At 42.2% G+C, this 23293-nt stretch overlaps 2 protein-coding genes and 1 long non-coding RNA gene across 5 annotated transcripts in view; 1 reads left to right on the top strand and 2 right to left on the bottom strand.

The window, feature by feature from the left end:
- Positions 1-4574: 4574 nt before the first annotated feature.
- LOC311596364 lies at positions 4575-4812 on the bottom strand. The gene is made up of 2 exons (XR_014778807.1): positions 4657-4812; positions 4575-4624 (listed from the first exon to the last, which is right to left on the bottom strand). It is a non-coding gene; the product is annotated as an uncharacterized lncRNA (long non-coding RNA).
- A 39-nt stretch (positions 4813-4851) lies between these two features.
- Positions 4852-5872, bottom strand: LOC311596361 (UDP-glucuronosyltransferase 1A9-like). The gene has a single exon (XM_084779697.1). It carries the CDS (start codon positions 5770-5772, stop codon positions 4867-4869), a length of 906 nt encoding a protein of 301 aa, XP_084635823.1. The 5' UTR covers positions 5773-5872; the 3' UTR covers positions 4852-4866.
- Positions 5873-8565: 2693 nt separating this feature from the next.
- Positions 8566-23293, top strand: part of USP40 (ubiquitin specific peptidase 40) — an 83855-nt gene continuing 69127 nt past the window's right edge. For 2 of the 3 annotated variants that reach the window (XR_014778948.1, XM_084780460.1), the window contains exons 1-6: positions 8566-8667; positions 9616-9833; positions 13012-13079; positions 14572-14685; positions 17321-17485; positions 20290-20436. Coding sequence is in view for 2 of the 3 variants with exons in the window: in XM_084780460.1 (XP_084636586.1) it covers positions 9635-9833; positions 13012-13079; positions 14572-14685; positions 17321-17485; positions 20290-20436 (693 nt within the window). In the remaining variant the exon portion in view is untranslated. Of the gene's footprint in view, positions 8668-9615; positions 9834-13011; positions 13080-14571; positions 14686-17320; positions 17486-20289; positions 20437-23293 lie in introns of those variants that run through there. The other variant, XM_084780461.1, reaches the window with a different exon arrangement.

Genomic DNA, 23293 nt, shown 5'->3' with positions numbered 1-23293 from the left:
CCACAGTGGACACAGGTATTTGTATGTTTGCAAGAAGTGTTAATAGTTTACTCAAAAAGAACAATAATTAAACTCATTGGCTTCAATAGCTATTTGGGTGCTCTCCAGATAAGCACTTTATGATCTTTGCCTAGGAAAGAGCATGACATCAATTGCAGAAGCAGTTTTGAAAGAGCGATGAAGCAATGTGTTTGCATTTGGACAACTCAGAAGAATTAAGAAGCTGTCTATAAAGGAGCCTCTGCAACCATCATATGCTCATTTATACATTACAAGAAGCTAAGAAGGAAGGACAGTGAGAGTCACCAAGAGGTAGAGAATTCTAGAGGACTCTCTCTGAAGGACACATTATGTTGGAAAGGTCTTGTCAGGTCTCTTGAGACCATGGATCTTAGATTTTAGGAGCCTTGGCTGACCAGCACTGAGCTTTGGACTCTGCCCTGCCTGGACTCCAGCAAACTAATAACCCAGCCACTGTCACTGTCAACTAGGAAACAGTGGTTCTGTTAGATATATGTTAGAGAATTCCTGCTCTTTCTAGCTACAATGCTAAGGCAGGATGACTCTTTTTCCTGAGCCTGGCTTATAGACAGACATCCGGACAGAGACAGAAGATGAAGATCATCCAAAGCTAGGAAAGCTGTTGATTCCAATGGCGAGAGTCAGATTTCAGTTACTCCTGTCACCATGGCCGGGGCTTCTGCTTTTCTAGGAACAAATGGGTGTGGATCTCAGGACCCATACCTTTCACCACAGTTCCAGGTGAGGCTGATGATGTTGGACATGGACCTGGGAGTGAATAACGAGTCAGGACATAATGACAGTGTACGAAGTGTGCTCTTTTTTTTTTTTTTCAAGACAAGGTCTCTCTGTGTAGCCTTTACTGTCCTGGACTCTCTTTTTAGACCAGGCTGGCGTCGAACTCACAGCGATCCGCCTGCCTCTGCCTCCCAAGGGTTGGGATTAAAGGTGTGCGTCACCCCCACCTGGCCAGCAGTTTGCTCTTAAAAGAGACTCAAATTGCTATTTGTTTCTGACGAACAGTTGGCTAAAACAGTGATGCTCACCACAGATAGTGAAGGCACAGTGCTCCTCCCACCACACAGGCGCCAGGGCAGTGACACCTCTGTGGAGAGACTCTCAGAGCAAGGTTATGGCTATTTCACCAAAGAGTGCAAGAGTTTCATATGGTCGACTTTCGATACTGTCATGCATCATTTTAAACTAATTTTCGTGTGGAAAACATAATCCCATGTCTTCTCACGTGTACATGCAGGTGTTGCCACGACGTCTGTCCAAGAATCTACTGTCTCCAAGTTGAGGGGCTCAACAGTGGCAGAAGAAAAACAAATTATCAAGTTTTGAGTGGACTTAACTTGAGACCTCTGGTACTATTCCACTGATTACACGAGAGAGATACTTGGATGTTAGAGGTTGGTCTAAGTGCTATGCATTTGGATGCTAATTACTGTCTCCCAGGATCTAGTTGCTGCCCTGAACCTAGCCTCTCTGATGGGCTGAATAAAAGGCCTGCAATGGGTGCTGGGCAATAAAGGGGCGGAGTGAAAGTTCTCAGGCTTGGAGGACAGAGAGCATCTTTGGAAGAGTAGCAGAGGGACCTTAGGAAGAGAAATAAGAGGACCGCAGTGGTGAATCAGGTGGAAAGAGCACATGGCCCGATCGGCATGCACAGAGGCGACAGACAACACGAACAAGTGTTTTGGCATTACAGATGGAAGGTAGCTACGAAGAAATTATTAGAAGCAGATGGCATGGGATGGGGTCTGGGAGACACAGAAGGTAGTTGTTCAGGGGATTAATATCTGCCCTGCCACAGATGACTAAAGGCTATTGTAAATACAATAGGCATCAGCCTGGAGAGATGGCTCAGAGGTTAGGAGCTCCGCCTGCTCTTCCAAAGGTCCTGAGTTCAATTCCCAGCAACCACATGGTGGCTCACAACCATCTATAATGTGATCCGATGTCCTCTTCTAGTGTGCAGGTGTACATGGAGGCAGAACACTGTATAATAATAATAATAATAAATAAATAAATCTTAAACAAAATACAATAGGTGTCTATGTATTTTATTGATTGATGGTGGGTTAGAAAATACTGCTGTCATAACTTAGCCTAATAACAAATACATAATTAAAGCCAAACCATTAAACTAACAGCAACCCTTAGAGAAACTTAGTTACACACTCTGTTCCAGTTTCCTTCCTTGTTACTATGGTAAAGTCCTCAGACAAAATCAACTTAATGGAGAAAGAGTTTACTTTAGCTCACAATTCTAGGTCACAGTCCAACACTGCAGAGAGGCAGAGGTAACAGAACTTTTTTCCATTAATTTGTTCATTCATTTTATTGTTTATTTATTAATTGTTATAATTTATTCTTATCCTGATTGCAGCCCTCTTCCTCTTTTTCACCCATTCCCCCTTCCTCTTCTCCTCAGAAGGTACCCGTGGCTATGAACCCACCCTGGCACATCAAGTCACAGCAGGACCAGGTGCATCCTCTCCCACTGAGGCCAGACAAGGCAGCCCAGCTGTAGGGAGGGGATCCAAAGGCAGACAACAGAGTCAGAGAACAGCCCTCACTCCAATTGTTAGGGGACCCACATGGTGACCAAGGTGCATATCTGCTACGTATGTGTAGGGGTCCACGCATGCTCTTTGGTTGGTGGTTCAGTCTCTATGAGCCCTAATGGAAGAAGATATCAGCCCTCACGGAAGCCCTCATGGAAGAAGATGGAAGGATGTCTCACACTCGTGGGTTTGTACCTTTTTGTACTTTATTTTTCCAAACAGGGTTTCTCGGTGTAATAAATAGCCCTGCTGTTGTGGAACTCTCTTTGTAGACCAGGCTAGCCTTGAACTCACAGTGATCTGCCTGCCTCTGCCTCTGCCTCTGCCTCTGCCTCTGCATCCTGAGTCCAGGGATGAAAGGCATGTGCCACCCTGCCAGGCTCGGATTTGTACATTTAACATAGTAAAAATGGTCATCCTATTAGAAGTAATCAATAGAGTCAATGTAATCCCCATCAAAATTCCAACACAATACTTCACAGACCTTCATAAGACAATCTGCAACTTCATATAAACACACACATGCACTCGCAAACACACACACACACACACACACACACACACACACACACACACATACACACACACACACCACCACCACCACCACCACCACACAAACAAACCAAGGGTAGCTAGAACAATTCTGAACAATACTACAACCTCGGGAAGTTTCACCATTCCTGATCACAAATTATATTACAGCGCTATAGTCACAAAAGCAGCATGTTATTGGCATAAAAACAGACACATTGATCAATGGGATCAAATTGAAGACCAAGGCATAAACTCACACACCTATAGACAACTGATTTTTGATCAGGAAGTCAGAAATTCACACTGATAAAAAACAAAACACAAAAACAGCACTTTCAACAAATAGTGTTGGTAAAAGTGGATGGCTCTATGCAGAAGAATGCAAATAGATCGATATCTAGTACCCTGCACTAAACTCCACCCCAAATGGACCAAAGACCTCAACATAAAACCACATATACTGAACCTGGTAGGAGAGAAAGTGGGAGCTAGCCTTGAGCACGTTGGCCCAGGACACAACTTCCTGAACAGAACAGAGACAGCTCAGACACTAAGATCAACAACTAACAAATGGGACCTCACAACACGGAGAAGCTTCTGGAAGGCAAAGGACACCATCAATCTAACAAAGTGGCAACCTACAGGATGGGAAAAGATTTTTACCAACTCCTCATTCAAAAGAGGACTAAAATACAAAATAAAGAACTCAGGAATATATAAAACAAGTAATCCAAGGGGTACAGTAGGCCACTGCTGAACAGAGGTCCTGAGGGCACTCCTCTCCAGAAATATGGTTTACCTGGACACAGAGAAGGGAAGTGACTCCCCCCTGTTCCCATTGGGCTGCAAAAGACCATTTGGTGAAAAGTTTCACAGACCTGGGTCCACTTCCATAAGACACTTCTAAGCTGCCCCTGAATTAACAAGGGCCCTGTTCCCGAGACAGGCTCTCAGGAAGTTGCTGCAAACTAAAGTGACACCCTGGGATCTTTCTTCCATTTTACAATCCAAGGCTTAAAATCCGGGGCCCACAGAGTAGGGATGTGCTTTTTTGTCTTTTTCTTTTGTCCTCTAGGCCCCTTCCTCTTGTCCTTTCTTCCCTTCTCCCCTTCCCTGTTGGTCCCTTTCATCTTTTGCCTTAGCTCTGACTCTATTCAACACTGAATGTATGGAACTTTGGATGCACATTAAAGCTTAGGGTTTTTTATGGGGGGGTCCTCCTTTTGGCTCATGATTTAGGCCACCCCTGCATTCTCCTTCAGGGCTTCCTCCTGAGCTTGAGAGGCACAAGAACCTGGATTCTCTCTGCCCAAGAGTTCAAGGATCTGCATTCTCCCTCTCCAGGGAGCAGCCTCTGCAGATGCTTTGTGAGAACTTTGAGACATAAAGGCATCCTGCTCCTCCTTGCAGCACCCTTAAAAGTAATGAGAGCTGCTTCATGGCTTAATGAAATTATTTTTCTAGTTTTCTTTGTTCCCTCCCCTTTCTAATTTCATGACCTACACACACACACACACACACACACACACACACACACACACACACACAAATGAAGGCATACATTTATATTTAAAATTAGATTGTAGTGTGTAATTTATATTCACTTATGCCACAGGTGTTCACATCCATACTGATAAGGCACCTATATAGAATTTTTTTTCTAACTGGTGAATTGGCACAAAACAATTCTCTAACCCAGGAAGATAAATAATAAATCACAGCTAAGTAAAGAGTTTCTTTTTCACTGTCCAAAGTCAGGGCTCTCTTCGCTGCTAAAGGAGAGATAGCATACCTTGGAAAGCGGCTTTCCCTGGTGGCAGTTGATGCCACCAATGTAGATCATGTTGGGCATCACAGGTCTGGGGAAGTCCAGGACAAAGTCAGTGCGTAACAGCCAAATGGACACGGGGCTGAAGAGGTCAGGCATAGTCACTGGGGTCTGCAGAACTTCAGAGGCAATTTCTGAAGCAGTTTTGAAAAAATAGGGGCAAAATGCACGTTCTTCGATGTAGAAGAGATAGTTCCACACTCTCTCCATGAAAGTCATGGTGTCTGTTAATTGTGAGAAAAGTTTAGGAACATAAGAGAGGGGACCAGGGCACTGGGCACCCTCTTCAAGATAGTAGCAAAATGTAACTTTTGTAAAGACCACTGATGGAAGTGACAAATATTTGGCAACAGTTAAGCCGCACACATCAAAAGGATCCAGAAACACGGCATCAAAAGCGCTCTGCTTCAAGTACTCCACTAACTTCTTGTCGTTAAACACACTTCTGCAGAGTGAAAAAATTAACTTGAAGAAACCTTTGGCTGAGCCTGTTGTTAAAGAACGCATACTTTGTTCTGGAGTTTTCAACTGAGTGTCCGAGAAAAACTTAAACTCACGGTCCAGATCCTCCAGAGTGTGAGAAGTTGAGTATGTCTTCACTGTAACATTCATGGATCGTCCCAGTTGCCAACTCACCTCTGGCGTGACTACCACCACCTCATGCCCTCTGTGCAGGAGTTCCTCCACAACCGTCTGCATGGTGAACCAGTGGCTCCCATCCATGGGCACCACCAGCAGCCTGCCTGCCTGGGCAAGGCCACAGGCCAGCAGCAGACACACACACAGAGGAAGGGAGGCTGGAGACGCTGCAGGGGCCATGGCAGAAGCGCAGGCTAGGGCAGTCCAGTTGCTCTCACTCTATGCTTTTCTGATAGAGCTGGTTGAAAAAGCCAAGGCACAAGACCTACCACAGTGGACACAGGTATTTGTATGTTTGCAAGAAGTGTTAATAGTTTACTCAAAAAGAACAATAATTAAACTCATTGGCTTCAATAGCTATTTGGGTGCTCTCCAGATAAGCACTTTATGATCTTTGCCTAGGAAAGAGCATGACATTAATTGCAGAAGCAGGTTTGAAAGAGTGATGAAGCAGTGTGTTAGGATTTTGACAACTCAGAAGAATTAAGAAGCTGCCTCTCTTGAAGCTGTCTGGGGCATCCTAGTTTGCTTTCTATTGCTGTTGTAAACACTACAACTAAAAGCAAATTGTGGAGGTAAGGGTTTACTTCATACAGCTTACAGTTCACCATGAAGGGAAGTCAAGGCAGGGATTCAGGGTCAGGACCTAGAGATAGGCCTTGCAATGAAGCCATGGAGAAACTCTTCTTACTGTCTTTGAGATACCAGAAGAACTAAAATTGGATTTCAGAGTTACTGGGGCAAAGGTTAAGAAATAGGCCTACAGGAGATAGTCTGGACAGCTGCAAAGAGCAGCCCTACTAGAGAAAGTGTTGCCTAGTGACTGACCCAATGGGCCCCACTGGAAATAGAGTTGATAAAAGACCCACTTTTTTGTTTTTTGTTGTTGTTTGTTTTTTTTGTTTTGTTCTGTTTTATTTTTTGAGACAGGGTCTCTCTGTGTAGCCTTGGCTGTCCTGGACTCAGTAAGTAGATCAGGCTGGCCTTGAACTCACAGCAATCCACCTGCCTCTGCCTCCTGAGTGCTGGGATTAAAGGTGTGCGCCACCATGCCCAGCAAGAAACCCACTTTTATAGCCACATTCCTTCCTGCCCACCGGTGAAAAGGTTAATAAGATACCAGATAACTTCCCTGGACAAAGTACTGAATAAAGAGAACAAAGAAAACTCAGCCATGGGTGATCTTGGCACCTTTTTCTGTAGCCTGTCACTTTAGACATTAGACCTCTTTATGTTACTCAACCAATAGATGATTGCCAGGCTAGGACCTCCTTGTTTTGGAGTGCTGAGAAGGGTAGGAGCCTATAAATTTGCCCTCAGCTCAGAGATCAAGGCTCTTTCTGGCTATCACTGTGTTGGTGACTGGTCAGAGCCCAGCTCAAGTCAATTAAAGGTCCTCATGTATATTGCATTGGTATCGAGTCCTGGTGTTCTTTCTTGGAGGTCTTGTGATCTGGGTACAGCAGCTTGTTCTCTCTGGCTCACTCGGTTTGTTGTTTGTTTTGGTTAGTTGATTTTTTTTTTTTTTTGAGACAGGGTTTCTCTTGTAGTCCTGTCTGTCTTGGAACCACTTTGTAGACCAGGCTGGCCTCGAACTGACAAAGATCTGCCTGCCTCTGCCGCCCGAGTGCTGGGATTAAAGATGTGTGCCACCATACCCGGCATGCTCAGTTTGTTTTTTATACAACCCAGGACCACTTTCCCAAGAGTGTCACAGTCCACAATGGACTGAGTCCTCCCACACTAATCATTTATCAAGAAAATGCCCACACACTTGCCTCCAGAGCAGTCTTATAGAGGCATTTTCTCGATTCTGGTTCGCTTTTTCCACATGACCCTGGCTTGTGTCAAATTTACAAACAAAACAAAATAAAACACAAAACTCACCACCAAGAATGACAGCAACAACAACAACAACAAAAACAAAACCTAACTAACCAGCACATGGGGATATAGAAGGCAAGGCCTCCCCAATGTCTGTGGAAATCACCATATAATGGCCAGGCTCTGGTCAGGGAATAAAATTTGAATTATATCTGCAAATTTAACTAGGGGGATGAACTGTCTTCAGGAGAGGTGGAGCAGTCAATAGGCAAGAGGACAGAAAGTGATGCGGCCAGGAAAGCAAAGTAGAGAGGAGGTGGCTAAAAGCAAAGCAGAGCTCAGACTGCAGTACTGAGAGCTGTGTAGTCTCCCTGTCCATTTCCTGGCCCAGCCCTCCTGTTGCCAGCCCATTTTTGTCTCCAGCCCTTTCCGCACGACAGTTCCCGAGCTTTCTAGCCACAGCAGTCTCCCTCAACACTCCAAATGCAAATCTCTTCGCTTTGACTCTCCCACGCCCACCCCACAGGTCCCTCTAGCCTTATTCCTGTCCTCCATCTCTCAAACTCTCAGCTGAAATAAAACTTAGTTTTTACCTATTTCCTTCATTCAGGTCCTGTTAGAGGTTGGATGAGAGAATGTGGAGGCCATATACAGAGAATGGGAAGCACCCCAACAGGATTTTTTTTTTTAAGTTAATATGTATGTACATATGCTTGCAATGTGTGTGTGTGTGTGTGTGTGTGTGTGTGTGTATGATTGTTGGAGATTAAATAAAGGTTGAGAACGAAATAAGGTTCACAGAACATAGAAGATCTTCACAAGTTTTGTGATATAATTAAGGGGAAACCATTTTAAGGTTCCTTTGTGTATCCTAGAGCAGAGAGTATATAAACACATATTTCATTTAATTGGTGAAAGCTCCAGGAGCATGTGGCTCCAATGCTTTAGTCTTTATTTTATTTCATTTTTTTCAGGTAGCAATAAATACATACTTTAACATGCAAGCTCACTGGAAAATGAGCACAGCCTCTCTGCTCCACTCACAAGGGCAAGCGCTTCAGCAATGGAACTACGTTGCCCATAAACCTCCGCGTGGCGCGATGCATCCTGGGAAATGTAGTTCTCATATAAACCGGGGGGGGGCGCGAAATCACTTTCCAGAGACCCGCCCTCGCCAGCATGGCGGTACCTGCTCGGATCGAGTTCGTTTACTCTATGCTGTGGCTGGGGCGGGGGTCTGGGCTATAGGCAGTAAGTGGGGCTGGGGAACGGGGCGCTGGGAGGGACAAGGGCAGCGTAGGGACGCTGGCGGCCTGAGGCCAGGCGCGTCACAGGGGTCGGGACGCGGGGACGCGCGCCTGGTCGCGCTCCTGGGTCCTAGGCGGCTTGGTGGGCGGGAAGGCCTCTGAAATGGCATGACGGGAATCCAGCCCGCGAGCTCGAGGCCTGACTTGTGAGTTCCATTTCTTGGGCTGTTCTTCCGAGAATTGTGTTGAAAAGGAAAAGAACTGCGTTTTGGCCGTGCCTGTCACTTAGAAAGTGTCCTCACCGTTTTATCTCCGATGCTCCCCCCCCCCCACGAGATCCTGTCGGTCCCCAGTACTAGAGTTGGATCCCTGGATATGTGTTGGAAGGCCATTAGACTCCGTAGCTCTAGTGGCCAGAGGTTTTTCTTCCACAAAGTGCTTACTGCAGGCTCTCTAGTTTGGGGCGAAAGTGCTGAAACTGTAATCAAGAAGATTAATGTGATAGGTTTAAAAATTGACGGAAACACTGTGATCTGGTAAAGTATATGAAGGGATGGGAGAAGCTGAGATTTCAGTAATTGATGAAGGGTGCTATCAACTGTCTTTTTTTCTCATTTAGTGATGTGGAATCCATGAATAGTTTTTGGTTATTGTACTCAGTACCTTTCTTTTTGTCATGTGACTTGTTAAATCATTCTATAAAAGGGGGAAGCCACATTTTACATAGAAGTAAGTGCTAGCTAAATAACTTGTTTCGGGGGTCACACACGTTAATTAGGACCTCTGTAGGTATAAAAGAAAAGTCAGATCTTCCTATCTCTAAAACGCAAACTACTATATTTTCTAAAGAACAGTTTAACAAAACAACTACCCTCAAAATATAAGGAAGATCTGGGGTGGAGGTACATTTTAAGAATAAAAGCATTTATGTAACATGTTGTTTTCTTTAAAGGTTAGTGTTTAGCTCCACAATGTTTGGGAACCTATTTGAAGAAGATTATTCCACTGTGTCAAATAGTCAGTTTGGAAAAGGGAAGAAATTAAAGACTAAAGGTTTGGAGCCGCCTGCCCCTAGAGAAGTCACCAATTTAAGTGGAATCAGAAATCAGGGTGGAACCTGTTACCTCAATTCCCTTCTTCAGACTCTTCATTTCACACCTGAATTCAGAGGTATGCTATGTTACATGCATTTGAATAATAATATGTACCATGGAATTTATGCATAATTAATTATGCAAAAATCATAACGTGAACAACTCGTAAGGTGGATTCAACAATAACTGTTCACTGTCACAAAGTCAGACATGTATTGGCAGTTCTCTGAAGAAACTTGTGAAGTTTAAATTCTAAAAACCTATGCAGTGTTATAGTGTTTCGTAATAATAATAAAAAAATCATGCAAGATATTTCTAGTTCCCATAATTTAAAATACAATATAAAAACATATCTCTCCTCCTTCTCCAAAGTAACAAACACTTAAGTCAGGGTTACACGGACAGCCTTGACTTCTGTAGTAGGAAAGGGTTGTTACATTATTTATTTATTTATTTATTTATTTATTTTTTGGTTTTTCGAAACAGAGTCTCTCTGTGTAGCCTTGACTGTCCTGGACTCACTTTGTAGACCAGGCTGGCCTTGAACTCACAGCGATCCGCCTGCCTCTGCCTCCCAAGTGCTGGGATTAAAGGCGTGCGCCACCACGCCCGGCTGTTACATTATTTATATACACCTGTAGTTACTTATTCTGAAATTCAGAGAACCTGGATTCCGAATCTATCTGTTCTGAACTTGTTTGACCTCAGAACCTGACCTAGATGAAGCTTCTTAGGAGTCTTGGCTCTCTCAGGAGGGTGAATATCCATAACGGGACTGTTAATCTAATTAACATTCCCAACTGTGGGAGGAATGAAAAATATTGTACAGATACCCTCCTTCATCATTCTAAAGTCTGAAAATTATGAATTTCAAAGACCCAAAGGAGTTGAAGTAAGGAGTTTTGTAAAGGAAACAAAAACCCACCCGATTAGCTATTTTTGATGGGTGTGGGGAGTTACTGGGATTTCTCCAGAAACCAAATACTGGGAGCCAGCAGTCTTCAGTAGAGCCTTTATTTCTTGCCCCCGTTTCTCAACATATTTGTCCCATTCCCATCTCTGCACTCTAGCTCCCTTCATTGGGGCCTGGGTATTTGTTCTTCGATCCCACCATGAGCCTTGTTTGGCCTGTGCATGGTCCTGATAGGGGGCCCAGTGGACATGAACGTGTAGCTCAGGTCTCCTCAGGGTTCTTTCTATTCTGAGGGCAGTCTGGTTTGTCCTGTACTTGAATGCCAAGTTCTCACTACCACCCAGTTTATCAGATCTCTGGAATATTCTTCTGTTGCTCAATGCTGAGAAAGACTTCTTCCCACTTCCAGTGTGCCGTTCTAAAGGGGTGGACCAACAAATTTCAGAGTGACCTCTTGTGTCCTTGACTTCAACCTTTACATAGTTACCTCTCGGTAGTCAGGATTCCTATCCTGAGACGTTGTCAGCATGACTAAGCAGATAACTAAAAGAGATAGAGATCTTCCAGGTCTTCATACGGTTGGATTTAAACAGCAGCTTGAGGTAGAAAATAGCCTTAAGATCAGACTTAAGAGCACTTGGGAGGTGGAGGCAAGAAGAGGATCAGAAGTTCAAGGCCACATGAGACCCTCTCTCAAAACAAAATGAGGAAAAGAAAGAAAGAGACTACAAGCTATATGGCACATACCTACAGTCCCTTACTCAGGGGGTTAAGGCAGGAAGATTAAAAGTTCAAGGCTGGCCTGGCCTATATAGTGAGACTTCTTCAAAAACCCAAAAAAGAAGATGAGGGACAAGGCAGATCATGGAGAATACCAGGAGCTTGAGAGCTTAGGCAGCTTCCTCCTGTCTGATCAAGCCTGTAGTTTGACATTGTAGTGCACACTGCACTCTGCATGGTTTAGCACGGGCCTGCTGTTCATGCTGTTCAGGGGGAGGTCCAATTTGGAAAGGGTGAGGACTAATAGTACAAAAGGAAGAAAACAGACTTTTTTGTATATGTCCTTTGTGGGGAGTAATGTTTTAAAGTAAGGCTGAATTGAATTTCACTATATTGTCAGTACATTGCAGTGAAAAATAATCAAAGTTTATTCTAAAAAGCCCTTGAGTGGCGACTTTGTCCTTTAACCTGTTTATTTTTACCCAGCCCAGCACTTAGTAAGAAACAGAACATTCTTTGGTTTTGTTTTGTTTGTTTGTTTGTTGTTGTTGTTTTGGGTTTTCTGCCTCCCTAGTGCTAGAATTAAAGGCATATGCCACCATACCTGGCCCAGAACATTCTTAAAAGTAATCACTATAGCCGGGCAGTGGTGGTGCACACCTTTAATCCTAGCACTTGGGAGGCAGAGGCAGGTGGATCCCTGTGAGTTTGAGGCCAGCCTGGTCTATAAAACGAGTCCAGGACAGCCAAGGCTATACAGAAAAACCCTGTCTCCAAAAGCAAAACAAAAACAAACAAACAAATAAACAAAAGTAATCACTGGGGCATCAGTGGTTTTCAACGAAGAGATAAATTCACCCCATCCCTCACTTACCTCAGTAGAATGTTTCTTAAAAAGAAAACTCTGAAAGCTAGTGTAGGAGGCTGACAACTTCCTTTTTCAATTAAGATCATCACCATGTCTTTTTACTTGCATTGTAGAAAAGACATTCACACACCAAAAACAAAGGACAGGATCTCAAGGTAAATGACATCCAGTCTGATCCTTGACTTGAAAGATTGGTTAGGAGTCTCACATGTGTGACATTTTCTGTTTTCTGAGACTCTTTATAGCTTTTGATTCCCATTGCCAAAGGTAATGAAAACCAATCATTTGTTATAGGGGTTTTGTTTGTGGGGAGGGCAGTGCCAGGTCTTAGCACATGTTAGATAGGCTCTCTACCCGTGAGCTAATCCTTAGACTTTGGACTTCAGAGACAAGGTCTTGCTATATAGACCAAGTTGACCTTTAACTCCTGATTCTCTTGCCTCTGCCTCAGGAAGGCTGGGATTAAAGAATGCCCCGTAGTGCTCTGCCTGCTTGTATTTTTATCTTCTATGGATCTGTCATCCTGAGGTGTCAGTTGAGGTGTCACACACTGGTACCTCACTTGATGTTTATTCTTAGATCCAGTAGACAAAAATGTTAGAAGAATGCAAAATGTGTAGGTAAAGGGGATAAATATTGCCTTAGTCATTTCTAAATCTTTGCTGATAATGCTTTATGGGGGTCTTGGCTTCCTAAACAGTTCTAAGATGAGGTCTTATTATTTACATTATCTATCTCTCCTTTTTTGTTTAGAAGCTTTATTTTCTCTTGGTCCAGAAGAGCTTGGTTCTTTAGAGGATAAGGATAAGCCTGATGCAAAGGTACTTCATTTATAACTTATTGGTGTGTGGGTGTGTGTGTGTGTGTATGTGTGTGTGTGTGTGTGTGTGTTTGTCTGTGATTATGCCTGTGCATATGCATGTTTGCCTCTAGGAGAGTGCGCATGTATATGCATGTGAGTATACAGGTGTGTGTATGTGCATGTGGAGGCCAGAGGTTGATAACCTCCACCACTCTCCATCTTATTCTCTGAGGCAGGGTCTCTCCTTGTACTGTTCTAGCTAACCTACCTAACCTGATTGTCCTGGTGACGCTGCCTCCGCCTCCTGAGAGCTGAGGTTAAAGCAGGCCATCACACTCACCCTACATCTAATAGGTGCATGCTAGGGATTTAAGCTCCAGAGCTCATTCTTGTGTGGCAAGCACATTACCCACTGCAGCTCCTCCCTAGCCTAGGAAATGTGTTGTAAGGAAAGAACTAAGTGCCTTATTCATAGAAAACAAATTAATTTATTACAAAGGGGCGTCTTTATTAACAGACATTGATTTGCCTCATAATTAACAATGACATTTTTCTCCAAAAAAGAATGGCTTTTCCAAATGCCAGGCTACTGTTGCTGCTATTATAAATATGCCTTGATTTGCTCGGCTTATTCTGAAGGCAAAGGAGAGCCTTGGAAACTATCCGTGCTAGCCTGCCAGAACATCCATTCAGTACACTTGTTTGCTATGCCCTGAATACAAGGGGGAAACCCTGGAGACCAGTATTTTCTCAACTTAGTATTCTCCAAATACACTGAGGGAAAACTCTACATTGTTCTGTACATTACTGTGGGGAAGTGGTCTAAAGCACAGTCTTGCTCTTCCTGCTGGACTCTCACTCAGAAGCCTCTCATCACACTCAGCCTCATGTCTGTGGAACAGTGGTGGTTTGTGATGTGGACCCATGCTTTCTACAGCTTTGAGGCAAGAAGTGACATTAGCAGGTATCAGTTTCTTTCTAGTCTGTTGCAGATCAGTGCTTTTGTAGTACGCATTTTAATATAGGATTGTCACGGGTGTTCCTGACTGCTTATTCTCCCTCTGAATCTTGCACACTGGACTGAGAGGCCCTGCTCTCTGGTCTGGAGCTAGCAGAAAGGGTGGTAGGGTGTAGGCTAGTTTCTGAAGCTTCAGAGCTCCAGACTAAGGTTTGAAATAAGCTTGTATTCACCTGGAATGTGTGTATGGAGATAATTTAGAGGAAACAAGGAACTCTAGGAATTGTATGCCTGTGATCATTTGGTTGGTTTCTTAGGACCCTTTTGAATGTTTAATATTGATCTCAACTTTGTCAAGGGAGAAAATTTCAGATCACTAAAACCTGAATTAGAATTTTCCAATAACTGAATCTTAATTAGTTCTCCCTTTATAATGAGGGATCTGTGCCCTTTCTACTGAGTGAGCCAGAAAACAGGAGAAAACCAGTCTAGAGCCTTTGAAATCCTCACTCTGCTCATGAACATTTTTCTGGAAATTCCCCTCTCTTCCTAGGTTCGGATCATACCTTTGCAGTTGCAGCGCTTGTTTGCTCAGCTTCTGCTCTTGGACCAGGAGGCTGCATCCACCGTAGACCTCACTGAGAGCTTTGGGTGGAGCGGCGATGAGGTAAAGGAAGGTGCCAGCAGGGAGTCAAGAGTCAGCTGGCTTCATATTTTGTTTGATACACATTAAATTTTGTCCTAAAGCACATGTATATATTTAGATGCTCACTGAATGTAGCTGTTACAACTAGCTATGACTTGGGGTTGGGAAAAATGCCGTTTATAGAGGGAGGCATACAGGGGCTGATTTTGAGATTTGTACTCAACAATTGTTACGTACTTTAGTTGAGCTTTAACACGTGTTACACAGATGTTATTTACTGTTTAGGTGTCAAACTGTTCATCAACTTTTCAGCCTTCAGCAGTAATTGATAAGCTTTTTAGAATGCTGCCACCTTTGTGGTGTGCTTCTTGTTTGGCTCTGGGCACTCTGGTGAGAACGCGCTGCAGTCTGATCAGTGTTTTGCTAGATCTTCTCATTTCCCTGTCCTGACCCTAACTTGTCATTTCTTCCTGTATGCTGTAGGGCCTGACTCACTTTCCTGTTTGTATTTCTACATACAAACAAACATCTGTGCTGATGAGTTTTCAGTATATCAGTTCAGACATTTCAAGGTCTTACTGTTTGTGGTACATTCCTGCAAAAGTTCCCAACTGTGGCCTTTCTAACCAGGAGCACCCTTAATCCAATGGTACTGCCCTGTGTCATTAAAGAGGTAGGGCTTGGGCTTGGAAGCAGGTGTAGCACATTCCCTAAGCAAACATGAGACGTTCCAGGTATAGGACTGATGCTAGGGTGTATTCTTTTATCCTTCCTTATAAATCATAACCACTTCATTGAGGTTTGCATGCCATAAGATTCACTCTTTCACCAGATGTGGTGGCGCATACCTCTAATCCCAGCACTCAGGAGGCAGAGGCAGGTGGATCGCTGTGAGTTCGAGGCCAGCCTGATCTACAAAGCGAGTACAGGACAGCCAAGGCTACACAGAGAGACCCTGTCTCAAAACTACCAAACAAACAAACAAACCCCAAAAACAAAAGAAACAAACAAAAAAAGATTCACTCTTTCAAAAGGTGCAATACAGTGGTTTTTAGTATTTTTAATAGAATTAGGCAGCCATCACCACAGTCAATTTTAGATTGTATTCAGTACTCAAAAAGCATCCCCATGCATTGGCTCTTCGTCCACCTCTTCCTTCAGCTCTTGATTAGTCCATAACCTACTTCCCTTTTGTAGATCTGCCTGTTTCTGCACATTTCATAGGAATAGAGTTATATTCTGCATGATTGTCTGTAACTGGTATGTTTCAGTTAAGATGATGTCAAGGCTCATTCCTTCTACTGTCAAGGGAGCCTCTGCTGTGTGGATATGCCACACCTCATGGAGGCTTCTCTTTGTGTTGGAGCTTCCACTAAGTTGCTGGCGTCATAATTCTTAAAGGCCTGGGACACTTTTCTTAATTCTTTTATTTAGTGTGAGTAAAGGACCTGAATGGTAGAAGGTCTTAGAGGTGCCTTGGCCAAATAAGCAAGTGCTCAGAAACAGACCTTGAAAGGTTTCCCTTTCAAACCAGTGCTGCACAGCCAAGGCTACACAGAGAAACCCTGTCTCGGAAGAACACAAAAATCAAAAACAACAAAAAACAAACAAGCATAAAACAAACCAGTGCTATAGGACAGATTTATATCTCTTGGTATCTTATTGCTAAAAGGCAAGAAAAAGATCAACAGCCTTACACATTGCTTCAGCGTTCATTCCATTTACCTGCCACATAAACTTCGGTCACATACGCTTATTTTTATATTGTTCCCCCTGGCTGCCTCTCTTTCTACACCCTGAATTGTTTTTCTGCCTCCTTTTGGCTTTCCTTGGTGAAGGCTGGAAGACACTTTGTTGTGTCTGTAACACCATTATGTAGGGGGATGGAGGGGGTTCATGGCCCTAGCTCCTCCTGGTCCCCAGGACTTGGCTCCTGGTTCTCCCTTTCTCTGCCCTTTTCGGCTTCCCGTGATGGAGTACACCTTGGAGGTACAGATTATTCTGAAAGACTAGTTCATAACCTGGCCAATGACTCAGAATGATTAAAGCAATAGCCAGCTTGAATTTTTCTCAGCAACAGTACATTACTCTTATTTGTATTGATTTATACTTCAAAGTAGTCCATTCTGATTTCTGCTGTGCCCAGCTGTGGTGATCTAAGTGGAGTTTACCTGTGTACACACTGCTGGCTTATACACTAGTCTGAACCTGTCCTGTTCTTTCCTTCTCTCCTCCTTGTGACATGCACAGGTGGGTGTTTTCTCATAATACAGAGTGCACTTCACAGTCACTGACTGAGTTGAATTGTGTGTACACACTAAATACTGCCTAGTTGTTGGGGATTTTTGTTTCATTTTTTGTGTTTGCCTAGTTGTTTTTTTTTATTTTGTAGTGTAAATTTTAAAAAGTGGTGATGTTTTAACCTGTTTAGTCATCCATTCAAAGCTTTTCTTATGTATTTCTATTACATGATAGTATTCTTTAAAATATGTTCTTAAAGTTTTTGAAGCAAAAGTTATATTTAAAGTTAGCTGTTTTAGCTGAGCATTGTTTCTGTAATGCCAGTACTCAGACTTGGCAGGAAGATTAGAAGTTCAGGGCCAGTTTGGCTACCCAAAGACCTGTTGCCAAACAAAAACTATTTCCTGTTTTATAGGAAATGAAACAACATGATGTGCAGGAACTGAACCGAATTCTCTTCAGTGCTTTGGAAACTTCATTATTTGGAACCTCTGGCCATGACCTCATTAATCGTCTATACCATGGCACCATTGTGAACCAGATTGTTTGCAAAGAGTGTAAGAACATCAGTGAGAGGCAGGTGAGCAAACAGGAGTTCTGCGTGTAACCAACCATTGTAAATTATAATTCACACAGTGAAATCTGTTGTGTTCTCCTTCCAGCACATGGGTCCTTGGGATTGAACTCAGGTTGTCAGGCTTGATGGTGGGGACCTTTACCTACTGAGCCATGTCACCAGCTTGCAAGTTCTTAAAGCAACTTTTATTCAGTACTCTGATACTTGTTTTTAAAAAAGGTTTGGGGAGATATTTACACATAGACATCTCATGAAAGAAGCCAGTGTAAAGGTTCACAAGGGGGCTCAAGAGATGGCTCAGCGATTGAGAGCACTTGCTGCTGCTCTTCCAAAGAACTGTTGTTCTAGTCCAAGCACCTACACATACACACATACACACATACACACATACACACATACACACATACACACATACACACACACACTATATAAGAAATTTTAAAAGAGAGATAATAAAGACAAGATATCAAAGAATATTTAACAAATCTCCAATTAAATATTAGGTTTAGTTTGTTACTATCCTTTAGGAAGCATATTTTCAGTGTGTGCTTATATTTATATAATATATAAACTATCCTGTAAAGCTGGTGCAGTTCTGTTTGAGTTATGTTTTTTACTACTTTGTGATAATACATATTACCTATTCAGTTTGATTGGGAATTTGACTGTGTCAGTGTAATCATCTCTGTTGTTGGATTTTGTTGTTGTTGTTTGGTTTTGTTTTTTTAAGATGGGGTTTCCTTGTGGCCTTGAACTCACAAAGATCTGACTGCCTTTGCCTCCCTAAGTGCTGGGGTTAAAGGCATGCCTCAGTGCATCCAGCTGCTTTTCTTTTCTTTTCTTTTCTTTCTTTCTTTTTTTTTTTTTTTTTTTTTTTTTAAGTTTTTCGAGACAGGGTTTCTCTTTGTAGCCTTGGCTGTCCTACACTTGCTTTGTAGACCAGGCTGGCCTCCAACTCACAGCAATCTACCTGCCTCTGCCTCCCGAGTGCTGGGATTAAAGGTGTGTGCTGCCCCCACCCTCCTCATCCAGCTGCTTTTCAAAGTCCTACTTAGCAAATGGTTTCATTACTGAACATTAAATGAAAATCTCCTTTTGCTGTGGCAAGAGTTGTAGGGAGTTTCTATGTCTGACTGCTTAAATAGAAAACTTAATACCATTTTCCAAATGTTTTTGCTGCTATTTTAGAAATGGATGCAAATATATAATATTTAATAATAAATATATATGTTGAATATATCTATGTCCTTTTTTCATTTGTTTCTTTGTTTATTTATTTGGTCCTTGAGTTTGTGCTCAGGGCCTTACACATTTCAAATGCTGGGCAAAGGTACTACGTTGAGCTACAACTCCATCCCTCTTTTTTATTTTTTAAGGATGAGTTGAGGATAAAAAATGATACATTTGTCCCTTCTTGATCAGCCTAGTTTGAAAATAACTAAGATGTCCTGTGTGTCTTTGATATACTGAGCTCGAATGTAGTGATTAACAAAGCAGTAATAAATCGTGATGTACAAAAACCACATAAAAATATAGTCACTTTCTATGTACATACTGTTAACTTAAGAATTTTGCCATGAATTAAACTAGTGCTGTGCTATTTTTCAGTCTTCATAATCCCTTAAAAGGCTACTACTACATAAATGAAGTGAATTACAAATAAATTTGCCAAATTATATAATTTATTGCTGGAAATACAATTTAAATGTAGTTTCAGTGGTAGCGCATACCTTTAATCACAGCACTTGGGAGGCAAAGGCAGGCGGATTGCCATGAGTTCGAGGCCAGCCTGGTCTACAAAGCGAATCTAGGACAGCCAAGGCTACACAGAGAAACCCTGTCTTGAAAAACCAAAAAGAAAAAAAACCTGTAGTTTCAGTAGATTTAAGAGATAAACTTGTTATAAAATGTCATAGAAATACTGCTTAATGAGGATCAAAGTATATTTCTTGTCACTTTCTCAGCATATCTTCAACCAGCTTTATCAAAAGAAAATGAGGAAATTTACATTAGAAAGTTCAAGTCTGTGTATGGGTTGCTATTATCATTTTAAAGCAGTGTTAATAAATTGTGTGTGTGAGATACTTAAACTCAAGTATGTATTTTCTGGTAGTTTATTTCCTGAGGAATCATGAGGTCTTAATGCATCTACATTTGAACTCATAATCTTTTCTCTTTTAAACTGTTTTTGTTTGTTTGTTTGCAGTTTTGGAGATGAAATTTTATTTTAGGGAAATTAAGCAAATCCATATCAGAAAACTCTTGATTGTCCTCATAAAACTTTTCATACTAATGACTTAAACCATTTATTTTATATAAAACCAAAAGCAACAACTAATCGGAAATTCAGAATCATTCTAGAATATATACTGCTGTAATGTGTTAAACTGTTTTTTTAATCTTTTTTAAATATTTATTTTTTTTATTTTATATAGATGAGTGCTTTATCTGCATGTACACCTGCAGGCCAGAAGAGGGCACCAGATCTCATTATAGATGGCTGTGAGCCACCGTGTGGTTGCTGGGAATTGAACTCAGGACCTCTGGAAGCGCAGACAGTGCTTTAAACTGCTGAGCCATTTCTCCAGCCCATTAAACTGTTTTCTTAATGTACTTTAAACCAATGTATAGTTTGACTTAGAAAGAAGAATAATTTAGTGATAAGAGTTTACAACATGTAATCATGGTATATAAATCTTCTTGTGTGCAATATTTCAGAAATATTTATGTGTGTGTATATTTACATATATGGGGTGTGTGTGTGTGTGTGTGTTGTTCTCTCAGTATATGATTCTTCCATATTTCAGGAAGACTTCTTGGATCTAACAGTAGCAGTGAAAAACGTATCAGGTTTAGAAGATGCACTGTGGAACATGTATGTGGAAGAGGAAGTTTTTGACTATGACAACTTGTACCACTGTGGGACCTGTGATCGGCTGGTTAAAGCAGCAAAGGTAGCCATGCCTTCTATCTTAGTTAGGGTTTCTATTGCTGTGGTGAAACACCATGACCAAGAAGCAAGTTGGGGATGATAGGGTTTATCTGGCTTACACTTCCACGGGCTGTTCATCACCAAAGGAAGCCAGATCAGGAGCTCAAACAAGGCAGAAACCTGGAGGCAGGAGCTGATACAGAGGCCATGGAGGGTGCTGCTTACTGGCTTGCTTCTCCTGCTTTCTTATAGAACCCAGGATGGCACCACCCACCATTGGCTGGGCCCCAATGATCTCTAATTGAGAAAATGCCTCACAGCTGGATTTCATGGAGGCATGTTGTTATCTGAGGCTCCTTGCTCTGTGATGACTCTAGCTTGTGTCAAGTTGACACAGAACCAGCCAGTAGACCTTCCTTCCCTTAGATGTTTAGAGAAAGGAAGCTATGCCTGCTGAATTCATCCATATAAAGTCAGGAAGACACACTTTACTGCTTTGAACACTATGGATTGAGAAGATGTTTGTTTTAATGCCTGTGATTTACTTTTTACAACAGAGCAAAGTTAAGCTTTGTTAACCTAACAACTGCTTTTCATGGAAAATGTGTTTGAGCCTCAGTGTTTCTTCAGTATGCCTATTAGTAAGCACCAGGAATGGTTACCTTTCTAAATGTGTCCTCACTAGGGTCCTCCCTCTCCTTGTGAACAGCAAGGCAAGGGAGATAGGATGAGAGTGGCTGATTTCTTCTCTGTTTGAGCTGGGGCAGAAGATGGCCTTCACGGACTCCTGTTGGCTTCAGGTCTATTCATTGCAGTCCTGGGTACCGTTATTTCTGTGGGCTTCATTACTCTGTATTCTAGGCAGGCAGAGTAACTCAAATAAGAAAATGGAGAGAGGGTTACCTCTTAGATGAGTGCACTGCTCTCTGTTATTTCCGTACATTGTGTATTTTGCTCATTGCTCCATTATGATGCGACCCTGCTGTGAGACGGCAACACCTTAGCACTGCTGAAAACTGGCCACACACTAGTGTGCTCTTCCAGCCGGAGGAGGGGTTCTGTGCTCTCCTACCTGAGTTTATGTACTGGTTCTCCAGGAGTCTGACCTGTGAGTGGCTATCTTCAGAAGACAGATTTTGGAAAAACTTTTGAGTTATTTTTTTTCCTCTTTTATCTCCTACAGCAACCAACTGTATTTCCTTTTCAACATCCTTTCACAGCTATATGTGATTTCTGTGTGAAATTGGTTTTTAATGTATTTTTACATAAAAATTTTCAAAAAAAAGTCAGCAGATTTGCTATTAGTAATTCTTTAATGTTAATATAAAATTATTACTAGAGGAGGTGGTCTGTGTGTGTTCACGCTATTGTTTTTTGCTTTTGTTTTGTTTTTTGAGACAGAGTTTCTCTGTATTAGCCATGCTGTCCTGGACTTGCCTTGTAGACAAGGCTGGCTTGAACTCACAGCGATCCACCTGCCTCTACCTCCCTAGTGCTGGGGTTAAAGATGTGCACCACCATGCCTCGCCTTGTGTGTGTGCACTCCCATTGTGTGTGGGAATGCAGTTCCCGTTCCTCTGGTTTGGATGTGCCATCTGCTACACCTCCCTTGCCTTCCTCTCAGCTCCTTCTCTCCCTGTGACCAATGTGGCACTTTTATTTTATACTTATTAGATTTGAATTTCTCTGAGTATTTTAAGTGCATCTTTGAAATGATTTGGAAATCTTTCATGGTATAATGCATACTTTTTTTATTGTTGTCATTTTGAGACAGTCTTGCTGTGTAGCCCAGGCTGGCCAGGAACTTGCTATATAGCCCAGGTTAGCCTCAAACTCGTTTCTTCTTTTTAATCCTGCTGAGATTATAAGTGTGCACCATCATTCCTAGCCTTGTTTTACCTTTTTTTTTGTTATTTTTCTTTTTTTGTTTTTCAGGGTAGGGTTTCTCTGTGTAGCCTTGGCTGTCCTGGACTCACTTTGTAGACCAGGCTGGCCTAGAACTCACAGTGATCCACCTGCCTCTGCCTCCTGAGTGCTGGGATTAAAGGCGTGGGCCACCATGCCAGGCTGTTTTACCTTTTTTTTTAACCAATAGAATATATTGTAACTTTAAATATGTGTTCAGTAATGTTAAACATATATAATTATTGATTGTCTTCTACAGAGGAGCATTTTTCTTCCCTAAGGCCACCAGTGTAAGAGCACTGGGGACAGCCAATGACTCTTAAAAAGCAATTAGATTAGTGTTTTGTTTTAAAGCAAGGAATTAAAACAGCAACAAAATATCTGTTTTTGAACTTAAAAAACACAGAGGGACTGGAGAGATGGCTCAGTGGTTAAGAGCACTAGCTATTCTTCCATCAACTGGAATAGATTCCTAGCACCCACACAGTGGCTCGTAACTGTAACTCCAGTCCTAGGGAATCTGACTATGTTTTCTGCCTCCTTGTACATTATGCATGTATGTAGTACAGAGACACATACACAGGCAAAACACCCACACAAAATAAAAATAAATCTTAAAGAAACAGAGAAACAAGAAATAAAACTTCATCAGTACATCTTGAACTCTGGGGAGTCAAAAGTCCCTTTTTGTAATCTAATGATAAATCTTCTCTTCGGAAAAAAAAATGAATACACAATACAATTTTGAGTCATTCAGAGTTCTACTGTGTTAACTGAATAAGGTCTATGTGCTGGCTAGGAGAAGTAGAGACCCAAGAAGCAAGGTGAAAGGCCAAGGGTTAGCAGGAAATGAACAATAACTCGGACCGCCCAGTTAGGATACACCCATCTAATGGCAATTTTGGATAACAACCCTGAAAGCATAAAACTGAGTTGTAAATTTTTTGTTGTAAGCGGAACCACTCAGAACTACT

The sequence above is a fragment of the Acomys minous genome (assembly GCF_964271855.1).
Source record: "Acomys minous genome assembly, chromosome: 4".
Taxonomy (NCBI): Eukaryota; Metazoa; Chordata; class Mammalia; order Rodentia; family Muridae; genus Acomys; species Acomys minous.
The sequence above is the reverse complement of the archived record's forward strand: the minus strand, read 5'-3'. Positions and strand labels throughout refer to the sequence as shown.

What these genes read in the sequence shown, in the direction of transcription:
- LOC311596361 (XM_084779697.1), bottom strand. Translation starts at nt 5,772, where the DNA reads ATGGCCCCTGCAGCGTCTCCAGCCTCCCTTCCTCTGTGTGTGTGTCTG.